The following is a 23,254-nucleotide window of genomic DNA, read 5'->3' as shown; positions in this document are numbered from 1 at the left end:
GGTGAGCTATATGGCGGCCCATTTATTAAGGAGTTTGATGGGAACCCCAGAGAGGACAGCATTGCAGTAGTCAATACAGGATGTTACAAATGCATGAACCAGAACTTCAGTGCTGGATTGCGACAGGAATGGGCGGAGTCTGGATATGTTTCATATGTGAAAGAATGAAATCAGGGTGATGTTTTTTATGTGGGGCGCAAATGAGAGGGAGCTGTCCAGGATGACGCCAAGGCTCTTCACTTGGCTGGAAAAGGGAATCCATCAATGATTATGTCTGGGGCAGTGGGGGGTGGAGCTCTGAAGGGGGTGGATTTAGAGCCAATGAGCAGGGCCTCCATTTTGCTCATGTTTATTGTTCAGGTTACCAAATATCAACCAGTGAGGTTTCTGAGTTGAAATAATTCAGACCTTGTTTCAAACTGTTTTACATTGGCAAATGATACAATGAAAGTACTTAAATGTCCAAAGGGCTGTGGAATATTGAGAAAAGTCAGGACACTATTAATGGACAGGCACATTTTTTTATATAACAATTTAGGGTATGGCTCATACATGTTTATATGATGTGGGTGAACTGCCCCAATGAACACTTACTTCCTGCTTATAGCATGCAAATGTGTCGGGCAGAACATCTTTGCCAGCCCCCAAATGAAATGTATTGAATCACATTAGAAATACAAAGCTATTTTGACTGTTATGTCATAAGAGGAGTAATATAATATTTGTAACTATTTCTTCAGTTTTTGTTCAAATGTGCAATATTGTCCATTGACATGACTGTATACAGCTTATTATTCAAAGCTGGATAAAACCTCTTGGTAAACATTTCCAGGACAACATAATACATTCACGTAACTAATTACAAAGCATTGCACTTCAAACCAACTTGTTGCCCTACAGTCTGAACACTAGGCTTGACAAGTAGTACAAAAGGTGAACAAAGATTGATAATGGGTTGAAATGTGTTCAATTGAAACTTTAAATTCTGCAAACCCTTTCAGAATTATTTGGAGATATACAAGTCTCCCAAAAGACAAGAACAGATAAGGGCCGGAGTGTTTTTAATCATATCCAGAGTAAACATGAACTGGGAATATTTCTTAACACAAAAAAGCCATTTCAAACAGCAGAAGATGACTTGAACACACATTAAAACAGGCATAGTTTATCATATAGTAAAAAAGGCAAGTTATTTAAGATGCTTGAAACAAGTGGGTGCTTGTTACTTAGCATAATTCACACAATATCAAACCCCTTAAAACATGCATTAGTTTTCTCTAACAGGGACAAACATTGCTGAGAGAAACACACAAATGTACAAATCACAAATTAAGTCCAGCCTTTTGAATTATTAGGAGTTCCACAAGTCCTTAACTTACGAAAATGAACTCCGTTTAAATGTTTTCGGCACCTTGGCAAAGCGCTTGTGTGTTGGAGTGATCTTAGTTTTCCATTCATGTAGGGTCATTTTAGGCGTCTCTCTTCCAAGCCTTCTTTGGTAGTTCCTAAAAGTAAGCACAGATCCAGAGCCGCATATTTAAAGTTGGCTGAAAAAAGTCAGCATTAGAACAGACATCCCTTCATTTCTTTATTAAACCCAATGAAAATGATGTACCTGCGTGTCAGATTGGAGGGATGCTGCCACTGTTTTCCGTCAGCGCCCGGTGACTGATCAGCCACACTGTTCATCAGCGTCATCAGCTCACTCATGGCATCTGCACAAACGTGCCAAAGAGACGCAAGGTAAATTAATCACAGCCCTAACAGAGGTCGACTTGACAAAATCACAAAACACTTGCAACTCGACTTGGACTTCAACACCAATGACTCAGGACTTGACCTTGAGCCTTCTGACTTGATATTTTAATGTATTCAAAATAAGTTTGCCACAATATATTTACCGAATCGACAATCCTAAACTTTATTAACTTTGGCAAGTTGACATGTAGCATATATTACCTAAGTAATACATGTATATACATACATGTGTATATATACACATACTTATATGTGGGTTTTATATAGTCTATGGTTAAAACTTACATTACAGGAGACAAATCACTAGGATAACGTAATGTGGCCGTTCTCCAGTGAGAAGTAATGAATATCCCGCATATGCGATCCAATTGTTGTGACTTGATTCTGTGCACTGGAAACGGTCCAGAAGGTAGTCATAATTTTGTCTAGAAATACAGCCTTTATAGATAAAAAAGAAAGAAAGGTATTTAGTTCCCTCTATATTTTCACTGATGGATGGCAGTAGTGTGGCAGCCAGAGATTAGGCGGACACAGTTCTCTTTCTCCACTCGTCAGCACTTTAGTTTGTTGTTCCACAACGAGTAAACTTTGAACACACACACTATTCTCTTGCTTACACTGCTCAGCTGCTTTATTCAACTTACTACATTACAATCCTTACATATTAACCACCACCAAAGCGTTCTTCTTCTACTGCTTATTCTCTTGTCTACTCAGGGGCGCAACCTTGTGGCGAAAACTAGCAACAACAACATTAAAACTGCTTCGAACAACACAATGTAAAATGTAGGTGTGAATGAGATTAGAAATGATTAGGAACAACATTAAATACAAATAAAAATGGATTGTGGTGTCCCTGATCACATGTTGTACACAGTGGGAATAAACATTCTGGTCAACTTAACATCAGGGATCTTATTAATTAAACTCCTTCTGAATTAAACCGTCACAGTAGCCTAACCTTACTGTTCCTTCTTAAAATAGAAAAAACATTACTAGCAGAAAGAAAATTGATTAGTAAATTATTAATATGGCTAATAAAGAGCAGTTTGATCTGCGATTCGAGAAGGAACAACAATCCATTTACTGATTTTCTTTTATTAGTGTTATGGTACTCTTAATGTTTGAGTTCAGCAGCAACTTGTTTAATAAATAAATACAATTTTGTAAAAGCATTCATGATCGTTGTAAATGTAATATATTATTATTCTGTTGTTGGATGTCATTACATGTGGTGAAAAGCACATAATGACAAAGTTTAGGACTTGGACTTGACTTTGGACTTGCTCATCCTGACTTGGGACTTGAGTGCAAATAATTGAGACTTACTTGTGACTTGCAAAACAATGATGCACCTCTGGGCCCACCTCACACTACATGGTGCATAAAAACACAGCTTTGTTATAAAAACACATCATTTTTAGGCAGTCTACCTTTATTTGCTCCTGGATGCTCCTTCATGTGCCTTGTGACAGAATGAACATAGAGCCGTTTCTCGCGCTCCGAGTCCCCCTTCGTGACAAAGACCACCGGCCTGCAAACAAGTCTCAATTTAGGAACATTTGTGGGGTCATTACGACAGTGTATTACACACTTGTTTTGAGGCAAGATATAATTTAAGGGTGCTCTAGACCAGTGGTTCTCAACTGGTCAGGCCTCGGGACCCACTTTTTACTTGGTCAATACATCGCGACCCAACATTTTGAAGCACTCAAATCTATTCAACAAAAAATCGTGCTGTAATATATACGCTTTTGAGCATACAATATTAATGAAAGTGAAGTACAGTGCATATATCCCTTATTTCCCTTCACAGAACTAAAGTATGCTTTTAAAAAAGGTTTAATGAGATGATGGAATCAAAGCTGAACTATATAAAAAGGCACACATGCTGAAAACCCAACCCCAGCAGGGGGGTCTGGGGGGATTCTCCCCCAGGAGATTTTTAGAAATACTAACAAACTACGCATTCTGGTACACTCTGAGAAGAAAATAAATAAATCTATTACTACCCGACATATTAATAATATTTTATGCCATTGTTTGTTTTTCACTTTGTTCTGATATAATAATAATAATACATTCAATTTATAAAGCACCTTTCATTGCTAGCAGCAATGAAAGGTGCTACAGGAGGCATAATAAAAACAAACAAAATAAACAAAAGTTTTAATCAAAAGCTTTTTTTTTTTTAACTTGCTGCGAGAAGAGTAAAGAGGAGATTTTTAAATTACTTTAAATTGTGGGTAAGGGTAGATAGCTCCCATTGCTCTGTGACCTGTCAATCATCAAACCGGGGGTCATATTTCATTATGTGTTCATTTTTATCTGAAGTTGTACCCATGGATGTATTAAGATGTACAATCTTGATTCTGATTGGCCAGAAGACTCGAAAAAACATCAGCAAAGATATTTTATTGAGAAGATGATCGTGACAGAAGTTTTCAAAACCCTTTATAGTCTCCGGTACTTCCAGTCCAACGCCGACTGCATGCACAGCGTTAGAAAATCGGGCCTTCAAAATAAAAATTTCACTTTTCCCCCCAAAAAAAAAAAAAAAATTCCAATTTGTTTTTTCAACTTTTTTTTCTTCACTCACACATCCGCGACCCACTCGAAACGGGTCCGCGACCCACTTTGGGGTCGCGACCCACCAGTTGAGAACCACTGCTCTAGACCAGGGGTTCCCAACCCCCGGTCCGCGGACCGGTACCGGGCCGCGGAGGTGTTACTGCCGGGCCGCGAAATAGCTGTGAGTTTATCGTAATATTTGCAGAATTATAAATATATAAAAATATTTTATCATAATATTTTTTTCAAAAGTGTTTAATTTTCGCACCTATGCCACCAGTCATATTATTTCATCCAGTAGCTAGTTAATCTTTCACCAGAAAACCGTTGAAAATGGCTTTTATGATGTTCCGAGGGATTCGGCGGCTCAGCCTAAGGTCTCAGCCTCTTGTGCGCACGAGCATGTTACCGGTGCGCCAAGTAGGAAGAGGAGCGCACAGGAGACAACCGTTTGATTGCAGACTGTTATGTTTATGTGGGGAAATGGTGGTGCATACATTATTTGAGATATATTTCAAACTCGGACTTCATTTTAAGGACATGTCGGCCAGGAGTGTAGAGCTATTTGTTTAAGCACCGGATTGGCAAAACAGGAGAGTAAACCAGTCTGCCTTGATCTATGAATTAATGTCCGGGACTCTCACGGTATCTGCTGCCCGCAGCTGTTTTATAGAAGGAAACCCTCCTTCACTTCATGAAATGGCTGAAGCATCAGGAGGCAGCGGGACGTATACTCGGTAAAGAGCTGTGCCTTTTTACGCACCGCCTTCGCTGTGTTTAACTTAATCAGAACAGTTTAAGAGTGACTGCAGGCTGCTACGTGTTAACCACACACACATCGAACTGCCCGATTACTCCCCCTTTTATTAGTTTTATGAAGGATATGTCCAGTCAGTCACCAAGGCGCATGATGTGTGTGTGTATGTGCTCTGCTCAGCTCAGCTCAGCTCTGTGTGTTCGGTGTGTTTGTGTCTGTCCGACACCGGCATATGCGGCTGTTCCCAAAATAAATTAGTTTAATCTTAATCTCGATGTAGTGCTATGCTGTCGGGAGTGCACCGGAACGAACGACACTATCATAATATCTTCTGAAAACAAATGCCAGTGACACACACACACACACACACACACACACACACACCACACACACACACACACACACACACACACACACACACACACACACACACACACACACACACACACACACACACACACACACACACACACACACCACACACACACACACACACACACACACACACACACACACACACACACACACACACACACACACACACACACACACACACACACACACCACACACACACACACACACACACACACACACACACACACACACACACACACACACACACACACACACACACACACACACACACACACACACACACACACACACACACACACACACACACACACACACACACACACACACACACACACACATCTCCTTCATAATGCGCCTTCTCCTCGTTTTCCCAGCATTCACTGGATTATCCGTAAATCATGCAAACAAAACCAAAACGTTGATTTATCTGTTTTCCCGTTTTGGTTTAAAAACTGAATAACGTCGGTTTTTTGGTTTTCCGAAAAACCAAAAAACAACACCGGTTCTTTTTTTAAACTTTGTTAATATGTTTTGGATGCATATTGTTCTAGTATTTGTTCAGGCTGTTACATACAATTAGCCTCTGTTGCTACCTGCTGGTGGTGAGTAAATATTAAAATCAGTTAAAATTGACAACCGGTCCGCGATTTTTTTTTAATGTATCTGCCGGTCCTTGGCACAATAAAGGTTGGGAACCCCTGCTCTAGACCACACAACCCATAACAAATAATAATAATACACACAGAATCCCACTTAACAGTGAAATATTAAGTTAAAAAATAAATAAAGTACTTTAAAACTAGACTAATATTCTCTATGCCTAAGGCAGCTCACCTTTCACAATAAAAGCTGTAGATATACATGTTGCCTCATTGCTACTCATACAGTACTTCAATTCTGTGTTGTGGCCTCTTTACACATTCCCTCCTGCCTAGCATTTAAATTGAATTTAAATGTCGTTTTATTTTGTCGTTTTTTGACCAATTAAAAAATGTATATAAAATCATTTTTGACATTGTGTCTTCTCGTATTCCATTAATTTCACAGGTGTTTAATGTTTGTGCTTTGGTATCGTTTCATATCGATATAGAGATACTTTTAGTATGTGCTGTGCTCTGGAAATATTGTGATGTACCATGGTGTGCCCACACCACCACCTGAAGACATGGAGGGTGACGGCTGGATGGCAGACAGCCAATCATTTCACTTTTTTAAAGTTTTATTTATTTCTCCAAATGTCAATAAATTGTCAACTATGGATAACATATGTATCAGAGTATGCTCATAACAACATTTGATAAAGATGATACCCAAAAGAATAGGGGTGTTTTTATTTTTGCTGCTCTTAAAATTCCATTTCCTTTGTTTCCTCTTATTTTGCTTCTGGTTTACACAACACTTACAGTGCATCCGGAAAGTATTCATTCCCCTTAACTTTTTTCACATTTTGTTATGTTACAGCCTTATTTCTAAATGGATTAAATTCATTTTTGTTCTCAATATCCCACACACAATACCCCATAATGACAAAGCGAAAACGTTTTTAAACGTGTTAAAAATAATGAAATGAAATATCACATGTACATAAGTATTCACACCCTTTGCTATGACACTGAAAATTGAGCTCAAGTGCATCCTTGAAATGTTTCTATAACTTGATGGAGTCCACCTGTGGTAAATTCAATTGATTGGACATGACTTGGAAAAGAACACACCTGTCTATATGAGGTCCCACAGTTGACAGTGCACATCAGAGCACAAACCAAGTCATGAGGTCCAAGAAATTGTCTGTAGACCTCAGAGACAGGATTGTATCAAGGCACAGATCTGGGGAAGGGTACAGAAAAATGTCTGCAGCATTGAAGGTCCCAACGAGCACAGTGGTCTCCATCATTTGCAAATGGAAGATATTTGAAACCACCAGGGCTCTTCCTAGAGCTTGCTGCCCAAACTGAACATCGGGGGAGAAGGACCTTAGTCAGGGAGGTGACCAAGAACCCGATGATCACTCTGATAGAGCTCCAGTGTGCCTCTGTGGAGATGGGAGAACCTTCTAGAAGGACAACCATCTGTGCAGCACTCTACCATAAAGGCCTGATTGGTGGAGTGGCCAGAAGGAAGCCAAAGGCACATGAAAGCCCCCATGGAGCACCTAGAGTACTCACAGACCATGAGAAACCAAATGTTCTGGTCTGATGAAACCAAAATGGATCTCTTTGGCCTGAATGCCAAGCATCATGTCTGGAGGAACCCAGGCACCGCACATCACCTGGCCAACACCATCCCTACAGTGAAGCATGGTGGTGGCAGCAGCATGGTGGTGGCAGCATCATGCTGTGGGGATGTTTTTCAGCGGCAGGAACTTGGAGACTTGTCAGGATCAAAGGAAAGATGAATGCAGCAATGTACAGGGAGATCCTTGATGAAAACGTGCTGCAGAGCACTCTGGACCTCAGACTGGGGCTAGGCCTGTCGCGATAATCAATAAATTGACTTATCGTACGATAAATAAAAATGGACTCGATCACTTTTCTGAGCTCGATAAATTCCAGTTTACATGCGTGTTTGTTTACATAAGGATGTGACCAGAATTTTAGCCTGGCACGCTGTGAGGGGCGGGGCTCACACACAGCCAAGTCAGGAAACTCCGCGTGCAACAGTGTAGCAGCCAAATTAATAATATAGAGACAAGCAGGAGACAACGTGTGACTTGCTCGAGGGGAATTTGAAGTTAAATGGAATTGGTTGCAAAACCTAATACCACATCTCCGGTGTGGGAATATTTTGGATTTAAGCCAAACCAACGAGGCGAACCTACGGACTTGAATGAGCCGGGCAGTGTGTGGCATTTGTTTTAAAAAGGTAGCAACAAAAGCTAGCAATACGACCAACCTTAAACTGCATCTGAAACACAACCACCCCATTCCGTTTTCCCAGCTGGGAGCAAACACGGCAGCTGGAGATGGAGAGCCCCCACCTTCCCGAGAATTTACAATCAAAGATGCATTTGCCCGACAACGCAAACATGTTGGTGTTCCTTGCTCGAAATCTTTGAAATACAGATTAGGATATGGCCTGTTGAGGCATCTGGGTCTTTGTATGGACAGTGGACTGTACACTTGACTGTTGTTTTAAGGAGGTTTTTTTGCTTGTGAGACAATGTGTGCTATATATATATATATATATTATAAAACAATAATTAAATCACACACAACCAAAACAATCAATTAAATAGACTATTTAATTGATTGTTTTGGTTGTGTGTGATTTAATTATTGTTTTATAATTTAATTTAATTTATTATATATAATTGATATATTTGAATATTATTTCACATTTCATTTGCAATGTTGGATGTTCAATAAAAAGTTCAGTTTGAAAGGATGTACTTGAATTATTATTATGTCAGTGGTCTAAAATGGTCTTACAACAGTGCCGACAATATTATCGTTTATCGCAATAATTTCCGGGAAAATGTATCGTCGAACAAAATTAATTATCGTGACAGGCCTAACTGGGGGAAAGGTTCACCTTTCAACAGGACAACGACCCTAAGCACACAGCCACGATAACAAAGGAGTGGCTTCAGGACAAGTCTGTGAATGTCCTTGAGTGGCCCAGCCAGAGCCCAGACGTGAACCCAATTGAATATCTCTGGAGAGATCTGAAAATGGCTGTGGACCGACGCTCCCCATCCAAGCTGATGGAGATTGAGACAATCTGCAAAGAAGAATGGAAGAAACTGCCTAAAGATAGGTGTGCCAAGCTTGTAGCATCATACTCAAGAAGACTTGAGGCTGTAATTGCTGCCAAAGGTGCTTCAACAAAGTATTGAGTAAAGGGTGTGAATACTTATGTTTATGTGATATGAGTCTTTTATTTTTAATTCATTTACAACAAATATTTTAAAACTTTTTCCACTTGGTCATTATGGGGTATTGTGTCTCGAATGTTGAGACATTTTTTTTTATTTAATCCATTTTGAAATATGGCTGTAACATAATAAAATGTGGAAAAAGTGAAGGGGTATGAATATTTTCCAGATGCACTGTAAATCTGCTAGCGTAGTGGCGTTAATCTATAGATTAAAACTGCCGATTAAAGATCATACAAAATGCGTCAACATAATCAGATGGACTTGGCTGTCAGCGCAATTTCTATGAATTCTGCATGAGATTTTCATTTTTTTCCTCTCATGCCGTGTGTAGGAAAGACATAAAAGAAAGAAACAATCATCAAAACTCTATTCTTAACCTCACTTAACCATACAAGACACCTGCTGCTTAAGACATTAATCTATAGCAGCGGTTTTCAAAGTGTGAGGCGCGCCTCCCCTGGGGGGCGCCAGAGAGCTTCAGGGGAGGCGCAGCGTGATCAAAAAAGAAACGAGAAACAGTGAAATCTAGCTAGTTACTTTATGCGAGCGGCAACATGGATCGATTTTTTGTGAAGTTACCTAAAGTGAGAGAGGAGACAGCATCTGTCAGAAAGCGTCACCTGCACACTTTTGGCTGTCTGTGGAGACCGAGTTCCCCCACCTCGCCAAAAAGGCTGTAAAAGTGCTCATTCCCTTCACCTCCGCCTACCTGTGTGAGTGCGGGTTTTCCGCATTGACTTTGATCAAAAGCAAGTACCGGTCAAGCAGGGGCGGATCTACCGGCGTGGCATGGGGTGGCAACTGCCACCCTAAAAATAGCCTTGCCATCCCAGTTGGCAGCTTTGTTTTGAAATAAAAGTTGTGGCTCATCGGACATTTATGAGAGAAAGACTCTAATGTCCGAGTGCAAGTGAATGCAGCACAAGACGCGAGCCTTGTAACCCCTCCCCCGGCCCTGGCGTTCGCATGGAAATATGATTGGCGGCGATTTCATTTGAACGGGATGGCGCAAAACGAGAAGCATCCGGACCCAAGCAGAGGGAAGGAATGAGGTATTTGCGGTCTACAATGACAGAGAAGAGACTGTCAAGTTTGGCTGTACTCAGCATTGAATCAAAACGCACTAAAGCTTTAGATCTTAATCAGTTTGTGAGGCGTTTTGCTGAACAAGATGGTAATCGCAGCATTCAGCTGTTATAGGCAACTTGATGCTCTGCTCACGGATGACTCGATGAGCATAAACAACTGTTAACCTGTTAAGGCCTGAGCCTGTTTTTCAGGTCTCAGGCTCGAAAATGACATTCCCAGAACAAATGACCATATCTTCCCTTCTAAAAGGGTTAAATTAATAATCTTTTTTCTCAAAGTAATGATAAACCTGTGAGTTGGATGTAGAAAAGTCAGAATCAATATAGATGTTTTTTTATTTTAAAGAAAATTCAGATTTTACATAGTAAAAAAACTGTAAATTATAGTGTCTGTCCAAAAATTCTTTTTAATTTATAGTGAAAACTACCCTTGGATGATGGTAAGGTAGACTAACAGCTTTAGGAATCCAAAGTACAACATATAATAAGTACCCTGTATCAAGATTGATGCAAAACAAGTGACATTTGACCTTTTTAGAGAGGTTTAGCAAAAAGAAACCACTTCTGGGGTCATTTTCCATATCTCTGGCTTCCCTTGCTCGATTTTGATGGTTGAAACCTCTTTCTGACCGTTAGAGCCAATAGAATCGAAGGGGGAGTCCCCCACACACACTCATTGTGAAAAAAAAAGGTGGGGGCTTTGCGCATGTAATTTTGCATTAGAGTGAAGCTACATTCTAGCTCTGACATCTAGAAACGTAAAAGCATGGATTATCCGTCTGTTTGCTCATGGATTATCAGAAATCATTTCAAAGGGACACAGACACATTGGATTAACTTCAGCAGCGTTTTTAGCGTTTTAATGCCATTGAAGACCACTTTGGAGAGACTACAGAACCAAGGTAAAGATGTTAGCATTTTTAGCTACCTAGCGTCACCTGTTTTGATGTCTGTTTTTGTTTATAACGTCGCGAATTCGTATAATTCAGTGATAATGAGGGTACCCATCGATTCTGTGTCACCTCACGATGTGAATCGATGTCATGGATGTGGAGAAGAGATAAATAATAAGGTTTTGTGAGTGATTTTTGGTGCAGTAATCTGTTAGCATTTTTCGCTCGTTGCTAATTGCTCAGTGTTAGCATTGTGGGTTTTCTTTTGAAAAAAAAAAAAAAAAGATCAGTTAGATGAGTTTCTTCCCGTTACATGGATATAAAACATTCATAGTTTATTAAATGAACATGCCCTCAGACACTGTTTCCTGCAAGATGTTGCGGCAGTGCCCCGGTACCGGGGTCTCTCGGGCTTAACAGGTTAAGATGATGACCTCAAGTGTGTAAATATTTTTTTTTCTTTGTGGGGGTCTGCCCCCAAAAACAGTTTTAAGTCCTGAGAAAGTCAAATAAGACGGTGTGTCAAACTACACTGCCCAGCCAAAAAAAAGTAACCACTTTGAGTTAACTAGGCCAGTAGGTAAGGACTTTCCACTGGAGAAAAAATACCCCTGCATTATAGCAACAACAACAATAATAATAATAATAATAATAATAATAGCAATAATAATTGGGAGGGGGGGCGCGGTTGTTCTTATGTTCTCTGAGGAGAGGCTCACCTTCCCACACTTTGAAAACCCCTGATCTATAGGAATAGTAAACAGATATAAATAAGGATGGGCTTGTAGACACAGAAGAAAAAAAAAGCCAGACAGGAAAAATATGAGACTGCCATCAAGGACAAACACCAAGCAATGGCAGAAGCCTCAACATTATGTATAATACGGTCATATGGCACCCCCTAGATATGGCAAGAGGTACAACCATACCTTTGAGTGCTGGCACTGCTGACTGCCGGCGCATAAACTCTGTTGTCCTCTGGGCTCCATTTGATGGGTACGATGACCCTTTTCCCTAGAGTGGGTGCTGCCGTTTCCGTGCGCCGATTTGGATTCACCACTACGGATTTCACCTTGAAAAAGCATAAGTAAAATGTAATTAAGTTAAACAAACATGACTCGATGTGTGCAGGACAACATCCTCTATACCTACTGGTGAAACAGCTTACCTGAACTTGGAGGGGTAATGAGGGCTCGTATGAAGTGTCAAGAGTGGATTCCTCTCCAGCGGGTGTGGCTTGAAACATGGACGAGTTAAAAATAGGGGAACCAATATTCCATGCATTTTCAACCTCACCCTCTAAACACTCCACGTGACCCTCATCTTGTACCACAGTTTGCTTTGAGTCTGCCCCCTCACACGTCAATCTGTGCAGTACAGTCCCATTGTCCACCCCCGTCTCTCCTAAGGACAGGGGTTTACCTTCCACCTGCTCTAACTGCAGTGGAGAGCTCACAGTTTCAATTTTTTCCTTGCTCACATCTTTTGTGTCATTTAAAAGGACAGCAAAAGATGTGGAAAAAGGGGAAACTGAATCTGCTCTTGAAGGAGGGCTGAAGTACCCCAGGTCCGGGGACAAATCATTTTGAATACAGGTCTTTTTTGCTGGAGTCTCATAACTGTCGCCAATACAGGAGTACTCTACTTTTCTTTTGTCAGAATTGTTTATTAATTCAAATTCAAAATTTACAAATGGATTTGACTCAGACTTTCTCGGGTCATTGACGTCTGTCTTTTGCTCACAAGCAACCATCCGGGAATATTTAGAGAGAGGTTTAAAGTGCTGGTCAGTGCCGGGCATAGTGAAAATGAAGTTTGTTGAATTCGCGTTTTTATCCATTTCTGTTGAAAAAAGAACACAAACATATGTTCATCAGTTAACAACCATAATTTCTATCATTAAGAAACAATATTTTAAAAGTATAAATCAACAATTGAAAGTAAAATCAATGCAATGTTTTACTTGTAAAGTTAGTTTAAAAATATTTACTTCAAGTTTGATTAATGAGTTCCATTATTCTAAATAAGTATTAAGAAATGCATGACTTACCAAAACCCTGAACACAACATTTTAATTATTTATTACAAACTCATCGAGTCAAAGCAATCCTCAGAACCTACATAATTCTATATTAAATTTTAAAATAAACAAAAAATAAAACATCCAAAGCCATCAAATTTGTCAGGATGATTTGAATGAACCGATATATATATAAATAAATAAAAGGATGCAGACTTCGTTTAAGTCTCAACCTAAATATCTGGCTATAAAAAAATAAAAGTACCAATAACAATTAGACTTAAAGAACCAAAAATAAAATTACTTTTTATGCCTAAAAGGCCCATTTCAGAATCATGCATTACATTACAGAATTTGGATCATTGGTGGAAGAAGTACTCAGATCCTTTACTTAAATAAAAGTATTCTTAACTAAAAGTACAGAAGTACTGCAGGGTGCAGGGATGATGTATTTTTGTAGGCCGACCCGGAAGTAATCTATCGTTCATAAATCTACAAGAATACGTCATCCCTGCACCACTCTATAGATTTATGATTCGAAAATTATAAAAGTAGGGTAGACATGTGGATATTATCTGACTGAACAAAAAGTGATCCGTCTCTTATGCTGCGTTCACACCGGACGCGATGTTTGGGGGCGGCGTGATTACATGTAAAGTCAATGCAGAGACGCGGACAGACGCAAATTCGCTCCGACGGCGCGCATGAAGCGGTGGACGCGGCGCGAATCACGCGATTGAACGGTGCCGCGTTAAACGCGAGAGTTCAATTTTTTCAACTCGAGCGTCAAATTCACGTGACGCGTTCTCGCGGAAGCCAATCAGCGGTAAGGATCTCAGCCTGCCGTCACTGACGTTCAACCAGAAAACATCAGCCGTTAGCTGTTAGCAGTTAGCACACAGAGCTCACAGCTCCTCATATCTGTTCAGAAACTGGACAAAAGTTAAACAAGTACAAACCACAGACTGCCTGTGTCATGGCGAATACAGTCGCTGGTTTATTTCTGTCTGTAGGTCGTTGTTGTGAGTGTGGAATGAGCATATACAACGTTAGCTTAGCCTGGTCGACCCGATCTTCATTCAGAAAACAAGCATTTTAAAAGATTTTTCGCCTGCCGTCTTGTCTGCAGACTTGTCAAGCATTAATTCATGGTTTTTACTAACCGGTATCAGTATGTTGTTACTTTGGCATCATTTAGAAACGTGTATTACAATTTAATCACGGTAAAATATGTTCATGTTGTTGTAGTTGTAGCTCCCGAGCCAGCGCGTCTTGTTTGAATGATGCGAGTAAACACAGCTGGCAGCCGCGGTGAAACTCCAGCGTTTAGAGCGATGCGATAGGAGCGATTAGAGCGAAGCGAATATTCGCATCGCGTCCGGTGTGAACGCAGCATTAAATGTAGGGCTGTGCGATTATGGCAAAAATCATAATCACGATTATTTGGGTCAATGATTGATATCACGATTATTAAATACGATTATTCATTGACTTTGAAAAAATCAATTTATTGAACTTTAAAACAAATACAAATAATAATTTGAACAGTATCTTTTTAACTGTTGATTACCCTGAACGTATAATTCAACTGAAAAACCAATACAAAAATAAATGATACATTTAAATAAATAATATCAAAATAATAAATACCAATAAACAAGATCAACAAATATTTTGGAGCGCACTCCAACAAGCTACTAAACATATATAAATATGATAAATACAAATAAATGAGACCAAAATAAATTAGATCAAATATGTTGCAGTGCAGTCACAACCTAGCAAAGCAAAATAATTGTTTTTTTCGATTATGTTGTTTTCGTAATTGTGGCAGGCCAAAATCGTGATTGCGATTAAAATACGATTAATTGCACAGCCCTAATTAAATGTGTGTATTTCGAGCTATTTTCCAAAATCCTATGGAAAAATTGCATTGCTTTTTTGTCTAAGGAACCCATGCGCAGCTTACTTCCGGTTGTATTAAATGATATTCATTATTAATAGTATTTCATTTTACTGTTGTACACAAACAAAGTTTTGAAACACACATTTTTTGGAAACCTTTTTGTAATATATTTAATTGTATTGTACGCAGTTGGTAAACTATTTTAAGTTTTGGAGATGCATTATGTTAAAAGTGTATCACGTGTGTTTTAATGCAAAATCTGAAAAGTAAATAAAGCTTAATAAATACATTCATTTATATATTTAGCGGAATAAACATACATTCTAACCCTCTTATAATGAAGCCAAGTAGAAGTAAACATTTGCATTAAATGGAAACACTCAAGTAAAGTATAAATACTCAAACTTAAGTACAGTACTTGAGTAAATGTACTCCGTTACTTTCCACTAGTGACGGAAATTACGGCTCTTTGAAGGGAGCCGTTTCTTATGGCTCCGTTCCTTTCCGAGAGCCGTTCAAAAGAGCCGTTTTTGGTTTTAAGGGGGCGGGGTTAATAGGTTTATTTGCGAAATAATCACCAGGATAATGATTGACTTGCCAGAAATCTACTTTTACTAACTACATCTCTCAGGCAGCAAAACTCCTACTCAAGCAGCATGCGTTATGCCATCATCTACTGCCAGTGGCGGCGCCAGGGTATGGCTGGGGTAGGCTACAGCCATACCAAGAAATGGCTTAGCCCCACCTTAGCCTCACCATGAAAAATGATGTTAAAGTAAGCTAAATAAAGTCCGCCAACTAGCGCGGAGTAAATTGCACAGACAGCAGTTAGTAAGATTGATTTCAGTAGCCACTTGTCTGGAAATACCGAAGACTAGAAACGGTTTTGAAAACTTTTGTCACGTAGTGATCGTCTTCTCAATAAAACATCTTTGATAATGTCTTCTGGCCAATCAGAATCACGATAACGGCGTGGTGTTGTTGCAGGAAGTACATCGGTAGTACATCTCTATATACATCGATACAACATTACGTGTTGATAGAAATCAACACATAATGAAATAAGACCCCACGGTTTGATGATTGATAGGTGTGTGGGCTGTCTTTCATATTGACACACAGAACAATGGGGGCTATCCACCCTTATCCACAATGTAAAGTAATTCACAAAGCCTCTTCCCTCTTCTGAGCAGCAGGTTCAGCTTTCAGAACAAAGTAACAAAAAACAAAAATGGCATTCATATTTTTAAATGTGTAGTAATAGATTTATTTATTTTTCTTCTCAAGAGAGTACCAGAATGTGTATTTTATGTTAGGATTTCAAAAAATCTCCTGGGGGAGAAGCCCCCCAGACCCCCCTGCAGGGTTTCAGCATGTCAACTCTTTCACCTGTGGGGAAATTGCAGGATTGGCTCCAGGTCACCCTTTTTATTTACTACAAGACAAATGTGCCTTTTTATTTCATACAGTTCCATTTGGATTGAGACAGGAATCAGGATAATAATCTAAACCTCACGCGTGGCGTTTCACTGTCAAGGGGGGCGATATAGCGTGTATGTAATTACATTGCAAATACTGACTTGAGCCCCACCACTGTATGGGTTAGCCCTACCATAGATTACCCAACGAAAATACTCTGGAGCCGCCACTGTCTACTGCAAATTGGCATTCAGGAAAGCAAGTTCCCGTAAAGACGAGTGGATTTATGGCAAAAAGAACGGCTCTCACCAAGTAGGACTCGGTTCCCTTCGTTCGTACCAAAGAGCCATTCGAAAGAATCGGATCGTTCGCGAACGTCACATCACTACTTTCCACCACTGCCCTTTCATAACATGAACTTCGTAGCTGGCGTTAGCCAAAGCACGAGCAGCTAGATAGTAGCCTAGGCTTATTGATAGAAAACAAATAAGTTGCACTTCGTAAAACTGGACATTTGCGTCACTTTAACCCTTATAGTGGTTTCCAACATTGTATCAACAAATGTCATTAACATTAAAAGGTGGTTTATAATGGTAGAAGCACTCGGCGCGCATTTACTTAGCTAGCAGCATGGTTTTGAAAAATATAGCTGTGAGCTAGATAGCTAACCTAAACATTTGGCGCACGAAAAGTCAACTATAAGCGCTACCTTAGGGTAAACTGATGCAATCCAACTAAATTGTGTATTCACGATATGCAAAAAATAATAGCACCATAAATCGACTCACCACTATCGGAAATCCACCAGCTAATGAAGCTAGTGCTACCTGCTCATCGCACCCGATTGAATATCTTGGACGCGCGCACAGGTGACAGGAAAAAGAACGTGCACACGGGGCGGGGCTTTAATGCGATGAGCGCGCAGTTTGGATTCAAATGTGTCTGACGTGCGCATTGTTATTATTTCAATGTGGTGGTTCGGTTCTGCACTAGAAGTCACTTGTAATTTGACAAAACTCTAATTCTATTTAGAGAATAGAGAATGCAAGTCCATGTGGATGCATAAAATAAAATGTTAATGCTTTGTTTTGTTTTGTCCTTGTATCGTCTCTAGGGCAGTGGCGGCGCCAGAGATTTTCTCTAGGGAGTGCTGTGGGGTAGCTTGACATAGAGGGTGCTCAAACATTTAGGGTTCCCATTATAATGCACCAGCGCTACAGTTGAATGTTCTACTGCAACACTCCAGTCCCCACACGCACACACAGTGTACCCGCGACTGTTTGAAGGCTCGATAATCAGCTCACGGCATAGGCTATAGGTGTAAGCAGGGGTAAAGTGCTATTTTTACAAGTGGGGAGTGGACCTAACCTCCTATAGGAGGGTCCTCACCTCCTCTAGGGGGGTCCGGGGGCATGCTCCCCCGGGAAGATTTTTTTTTTTTTAAATATTGAAGTTAAAAGCATCAATCTGGTGCACTTTGAGAGTAACGTTAATAAGAGATCTATAATAATAATAATACATTTTATTTATATAGCGCTTTTCACAACTCAAAGACGCTTTACAGTATGAGGGAGGGTAGACAAACAAGGACAGGCAAACAAGTAAATATAGTAAAATAAAATATGGATACATCTCTCAACACCCATATGAAACAGAACTGTAAACAGATTTTCTATTTCTTTATAGATATTTTACAAATCACTCCCCTTTTAAAACTGTATTCTTGTTTTACTGTCATATAGTAGGCTATTTCATGTTTTTCATTTATGCTCTTATTTTTTTATGCGGATCATATAAACGTGTGCCTCGGAAATACTTATTTACATTAATCGTGACCAAACCGTTTGAGACCCACTGAGATAACTAGACTAAGTTAAGTTAACTATCTAAACACTGAGAGAGTCCTTTACTTCACCTGAGCTGAGGTTATCTGAGACTCTCAGTCTGACAGGAGAGAGCTCTCCCTCCACCTTGTTGTTGAAAAAGCTCCTTATATCCGTTAGCTTGGCTAGCTAGCACCAGGGTAATTACATTTTACAAAATGATCCAAGTATGATAAGAGGCCCAGTTCATTCAAACAACAATAATGTGCACATAAAGACACTTGAAATATTTAGTGCAATATCCTTTTTTTAATGATACGTGTTGTTGAATCTTCCAACCTGTCATAATCAACATGTGTAAATTTAGCAACTGCATAATAATAACACATTTAGGCTTTTTCCTCATTATGATCAAAAGTTCCTTTGGATAAATTAAACATCTTCTGCCAGTAGATGGCAGTGCCGTCTCACATTGAAACAAAAAGGAACCTCGGCTCACACACGAGTAAATATATCGAAATACTGTAGCTAGATCTACTATTAGAGGAGTTCATGTACATTAAAATGTACATAGAAAACAGAAATGTGTCCAAAGGCAGAACTTTGTATTATTCACAGAAACCAAGGCATTGTTACTGTTGGCATTGTGTATGAGGGGAACTGTTTTCCTGTGATGATGGGCAAAGGTGGGAAGTAAATGTACTCAAGTACTGTATTTTAAGTATATTTCGTTGCTAATACTTTTGTACTTTTACTTGAGTAACATTTTGATTGCAGGACTTTCCCTTGTAACAGAGTATTCCTGCACTCTGGTACTTCTACTCAAGAACAAGATCTGATAACTTCTTCCACCTCTGGGGATAGGTCAATACACTGTCATTTAGAAACAATAATCTCACGCCATTGAAAGAAGCACGTTGTTCCTCACGCTCCCAGTCCACCTCTATGATTTCTGGCTTGAAAAACATTAAAAAAGTTTAACCACCATGGTCATGCTTTAGTCAAGAACATAAGCTAACACACTTTGTTGTGTACATGAAAGTATGAATAAATATAGCTGTATGGACACTGAGGACTCTTGAAACCAATCATACCATGAAACATTTAATCTAAAAGTGTCTCATTGTAACACTTGTTGCATCAGAAACACATCGCCAAACTGGTTATGATATTATAAAATATCATCAAATCTAAAATCTGATGCAAACACTCATGTCAAATGTATGCATGTACTGTATATAAACATTGCAGTCATTCAATAACACTGCATAGATACGGCTTGAAAATGTAAGGTAAAGACTAGACCAATATCTTTGAATTGTAATATTTCCAGATAAGCAGAGCCATAATCAACCTTTATGCATTTTATTATCTTACTAATTTAAAAGATTATACATGTTGCTGTTACATAGATTGTGAGTGAAATGACCACTCACATGAACACATCAACCGTTGGTAGTGTGAGATATCATTTGGGGGCAGGAAACTAAAGACGTGCATATTGTATGTATATGTAAGGGGAATTTCAACATTGCACAATAATTTGTGTGATTGTGCCCAATGTGAGTCATACACACACACACACACACACACCCACACACACACACACACACACACACACACACACACACACACACACACACACACACACACACACACACACACACACACACACACACACACACACACACACACATGAACACACCCACATAGAATCCTGAACCTAACTTGATGTCTAAATCTTTTTGACATTTAGAAAAAATCCCCAAATGAAAGTCATTACACAGTTAATCATGATACATCACTTTTGCATTGTTATCGTGGCAGCTGCTGTTCAACAAGCAACAGATTTAATCTAGATCAATGAATGAATCAGAATAAATGAGTGTTTTTCACTAACAAAACTTCACCTGCATATCTAGAAACATATTTTTTCTTTAATGCGTTTAATGCGTAACAGCAAACCTGTTTCTTATTAGTTCCTTAATAACCTCTGCTTTGTTCATACACAGACACTCACTAAACAGACAAGTGCACAGATAGACCCCAAAGGGGGCTTGAGCACCTGCACGTTTGCTGTCCCATTAAAGAAGTGCCCTTTTTGTCAAATGTGATTTATAATGTTTGTTTTTTTTGCACACATGTAACCCAGTTCAGAAAGGGTTAACAACAAATAAATAAATAAGAGAGAAAGTGATTCTCTGTCAGCAGCACAGAGCTTTTCTGTCAGTCAGAGGGTTAGGTCAAAGTTGAGATTGGAGAATTTACATACACTTCATTTCTTTGCATTTATATTTAAATAACTGTCATTAAGCAGTGTTTGAACCAACCTTAGTGTTTGTTTTAAATACAAACATTTCAATATTCCTTTGACACTGTCTCAAAAAAGTTATTATTAAATTATTAACAAAAATCGCCAATGAGCCCCTTCCCCTAATAACATCCTCTGCACGTGCCTGCACCAGAACATAAAGGTACCAGAAGCTGTCAGACTACTATTCATGTAGAGTTACAGGGCAGTTTGTGGATAACCTACACTTAGAAAAACACTGAAGGGGTTTGAATGTTATTATGTCTGCAATGTAAATTAATCCAATACAATTGTTTTGTATTGAGTGAAGAGGTGATTATATAAAGTCATTTTTTTATCTCTCTTATTAAAGCTGTCATTCCCTCTGTAAACATGTACGTTTTATACATTCATCACTCAAATCATGTCCAATAACTTAAAAAAACTAACAATTTAAAAAACGAGAGTTGTTTTTGTTGTTGTTTTCAAGTGTAACATTAGGTATGTGTCTTTATAGCAACAGAGTGTATTCTGATATAGGGTGATGTGCTCCAGCCAATCAGAGTGGGGTAAGGTGGGGTGATCCTGTGGTGTGAGGAGCTTGGTGGTCGTTCAAGTTTTTCGCTGTCTGTCACAGGAAAGGCTCTCAAACAAGATAGAGTAGAGAATAAAAATACATTTGGCTAGTGTCAAATATGATATCATTGTGCACTAAAAATCCATCCAAAAGAGGTGTGTCCTACTCATCCAGTTTTATAATACAATGAGGCATTGATTTGGAGTCACTAGGTCACCTTATTGATTTACTAAATTTAAATACATAAAATGCATCATTTTCATAACAATATTTCAGTCAGACAACTTCTTGATATGTTTATTAGATAGTTCTACCTCTTCAGAATAGGATTTCAAAATATATTTGGAAAAACCAATACCCAAGAATCAGATACAAAGTCCTACAATATGACAAAAACAGTGGAGGCCTTAAAGGTGGGGTAGGTAATTTTGGAGAAACCAGCTCGAGTGCGCTAGAATTTGAAAATACACAGCCGGAAAAAATCTGCCACTTCCTTACAGAGCCCCTCCTCCAACACACACGAACGTGCACATGACCAATGAGGGCATGAGATAAGTTTGTGCACAGATGGAAGGCTGACAGGCAGGTAGGCCATCCAGTTATTTTAGCTGGGCCGGCTAAAATGATTGGTCGTACTTTTTACAGTACTACGGCTTCCACAGATGACATTTTTTAATGGATTTTTTGTCAAAGCACTTAATATATTCATTGCTATCGGGATGTTAAGAACATTCCATGGAATATAACAAAAAGTGTATCTCGAGCCGGTTTCTCAAACTTACCTACCCCACCTTTAATGTTCCCAATCTCGAGCTCTATTATTATTCCTTCACGCTTCGAGCCTTGAAAAACTGGATTGATGAAAGCACCAATGTACCTTGGATTAAAATTGAAAGAAGTATAGTCTATCCCCTTAAACTTGGTGATGTCTTATTTTCTGCCATGTCGCCATATGACTGTATGCAAACATTTGGACCAATTATTGGGCAAGCTGTGAAAGTGTGGAAACATGTAGAGAAATTGTGCAATTGGTCTGTAGATTGGCATAGTAACATACCAATTTTTCATAACCTGTTACTACGTATTGGAAAAAAAGCAATCCAATTCCCACAATGGCAAACTCGAGGAATACATTATCTTTCTGACATAACCAACGACAACGGCTTGATGTCCTTCCAAGAATTGAAAGACACGTATAATGTGCCTGGCTCTTCTTTCTTTTTCTATTTGCAACTACGTACTGCCATGCGCACATATGGAGTTCCTTGGAATCAACCTCTGCCAACACATCAATTAGTTAAGGTCATATTAAGTCCAAACAGTGTGAGCGGCACTACTTCATATATATATAAAAAGCTGCAAGATAAATTAACCGGATATATTGGCATCTCTGCGGTATGGAACGCAGATCTAAAAAAGTATACGCAGACTATTGATTGGAAGAGAATATGGAATAATATCTCCTTAACATCGCGTAACCACAATCACCAATTGATACAGTATAAAATGATACACAGATATTACCTGTCAACCAGAAAATGCTGTCAATTAAGGATGATTCCAAGCCCCAAATACCTTCTCTGTAACCAAAAGACTATTGGCACATATGTACACATGGTTTATGAATGTACTGCAGTAAGAACGTTCTGGAAACAAGTTATTGACATTGTATCTGAGATTATTGGAGTTCACATACCCTGTCTCCCAAATATTGTATTGTTGAATGATGATTCTTCTCTTGACCTACAGAAACATCAGAAAAGGGTGCTTTTCGCTGGTCTAACAGCAGCCAAAAAAATAATTGTAATACGATGGAAACCCCCACATACTTTATTTATTAAGCAATGGATATCATCCTTCCATGACCTACTAATCTCAATCGCTTCTGCTAATAAGGCT

General features: G+C 39.2%; 1 protein-coding gene across 1 annotated transcript; it reads right to left on the bottom strand.

Annotated features, from left to right (window-relative positions):
* Window positions 1-346: 346 nt before the first annotated feature.
* On the bottom strand, window positions 347-17,552 carry LOC117477577. The gene is made up of 6 exons (XM_034124280.1): window positions 17,454-17,552; window positions 12,489-13,162; window positions 12,250-12,392; window positions 3,192-3,292; window positions 1,616-1,715; window positions 347-1,505 (listed from the first exon to the last, which is right to left on the bottom strand). Exons 2-6 carry the CDS (start codon window positions 13,158-13,160, stop codon window positions 1,376-1,378), a joined length of 1,146 nt encoding a protein of 381 aa, XP_033980171.1. The 5' UTR covers window positions 13,161-13,162; window positions 17,454-17,552; the 3' UTR covers window positions 347-1,375.
* Between the last annotated feature and the right edge of the window lie 5,702 nt (window positions 17,553-23,254).

Source organism: Trematomus bernacchii, unplaced genomic scaffold (assembly GCF_902827165.1).
Source record: "Trematomus bernacchii unplaced genomic scaffold, fTreBer1.1, whole genome shotgun sequence".
Taxonomy (NCBI): Eukaryota; Metazoa; Chordata; class Actinopteri; order Perciformes; family Nototheniidae; genus Trematomus; species Trematomus bernacchii.
This window is presented reverse-complemented; position numbering and strand designations above follow the sequence as displayed.

Coding starts and splice junctions, on each gene's coding strand:
- LOC117477577 (XM_034124280.1), bottom strand. CDS start 13,160: ATGGATAAAAACGCGAATTCAACAAACTTCATTTTCACTATGCCCGGC. Junction 12,393..12,488: donor CATTACCCCTCCAAGTTCAG/GTAAGCTGTTTC, acceptor TGCTTTTTCAAG/GTGAAATCCGTAGTGGTGAA. Junction 1,716..3,191: donor GCATCCAGGAGCAAATAAAG/GTAGACTGCCTA, acceptor ACGTTTGTGCAG/ATGCCATGAGTGAGCTGATG.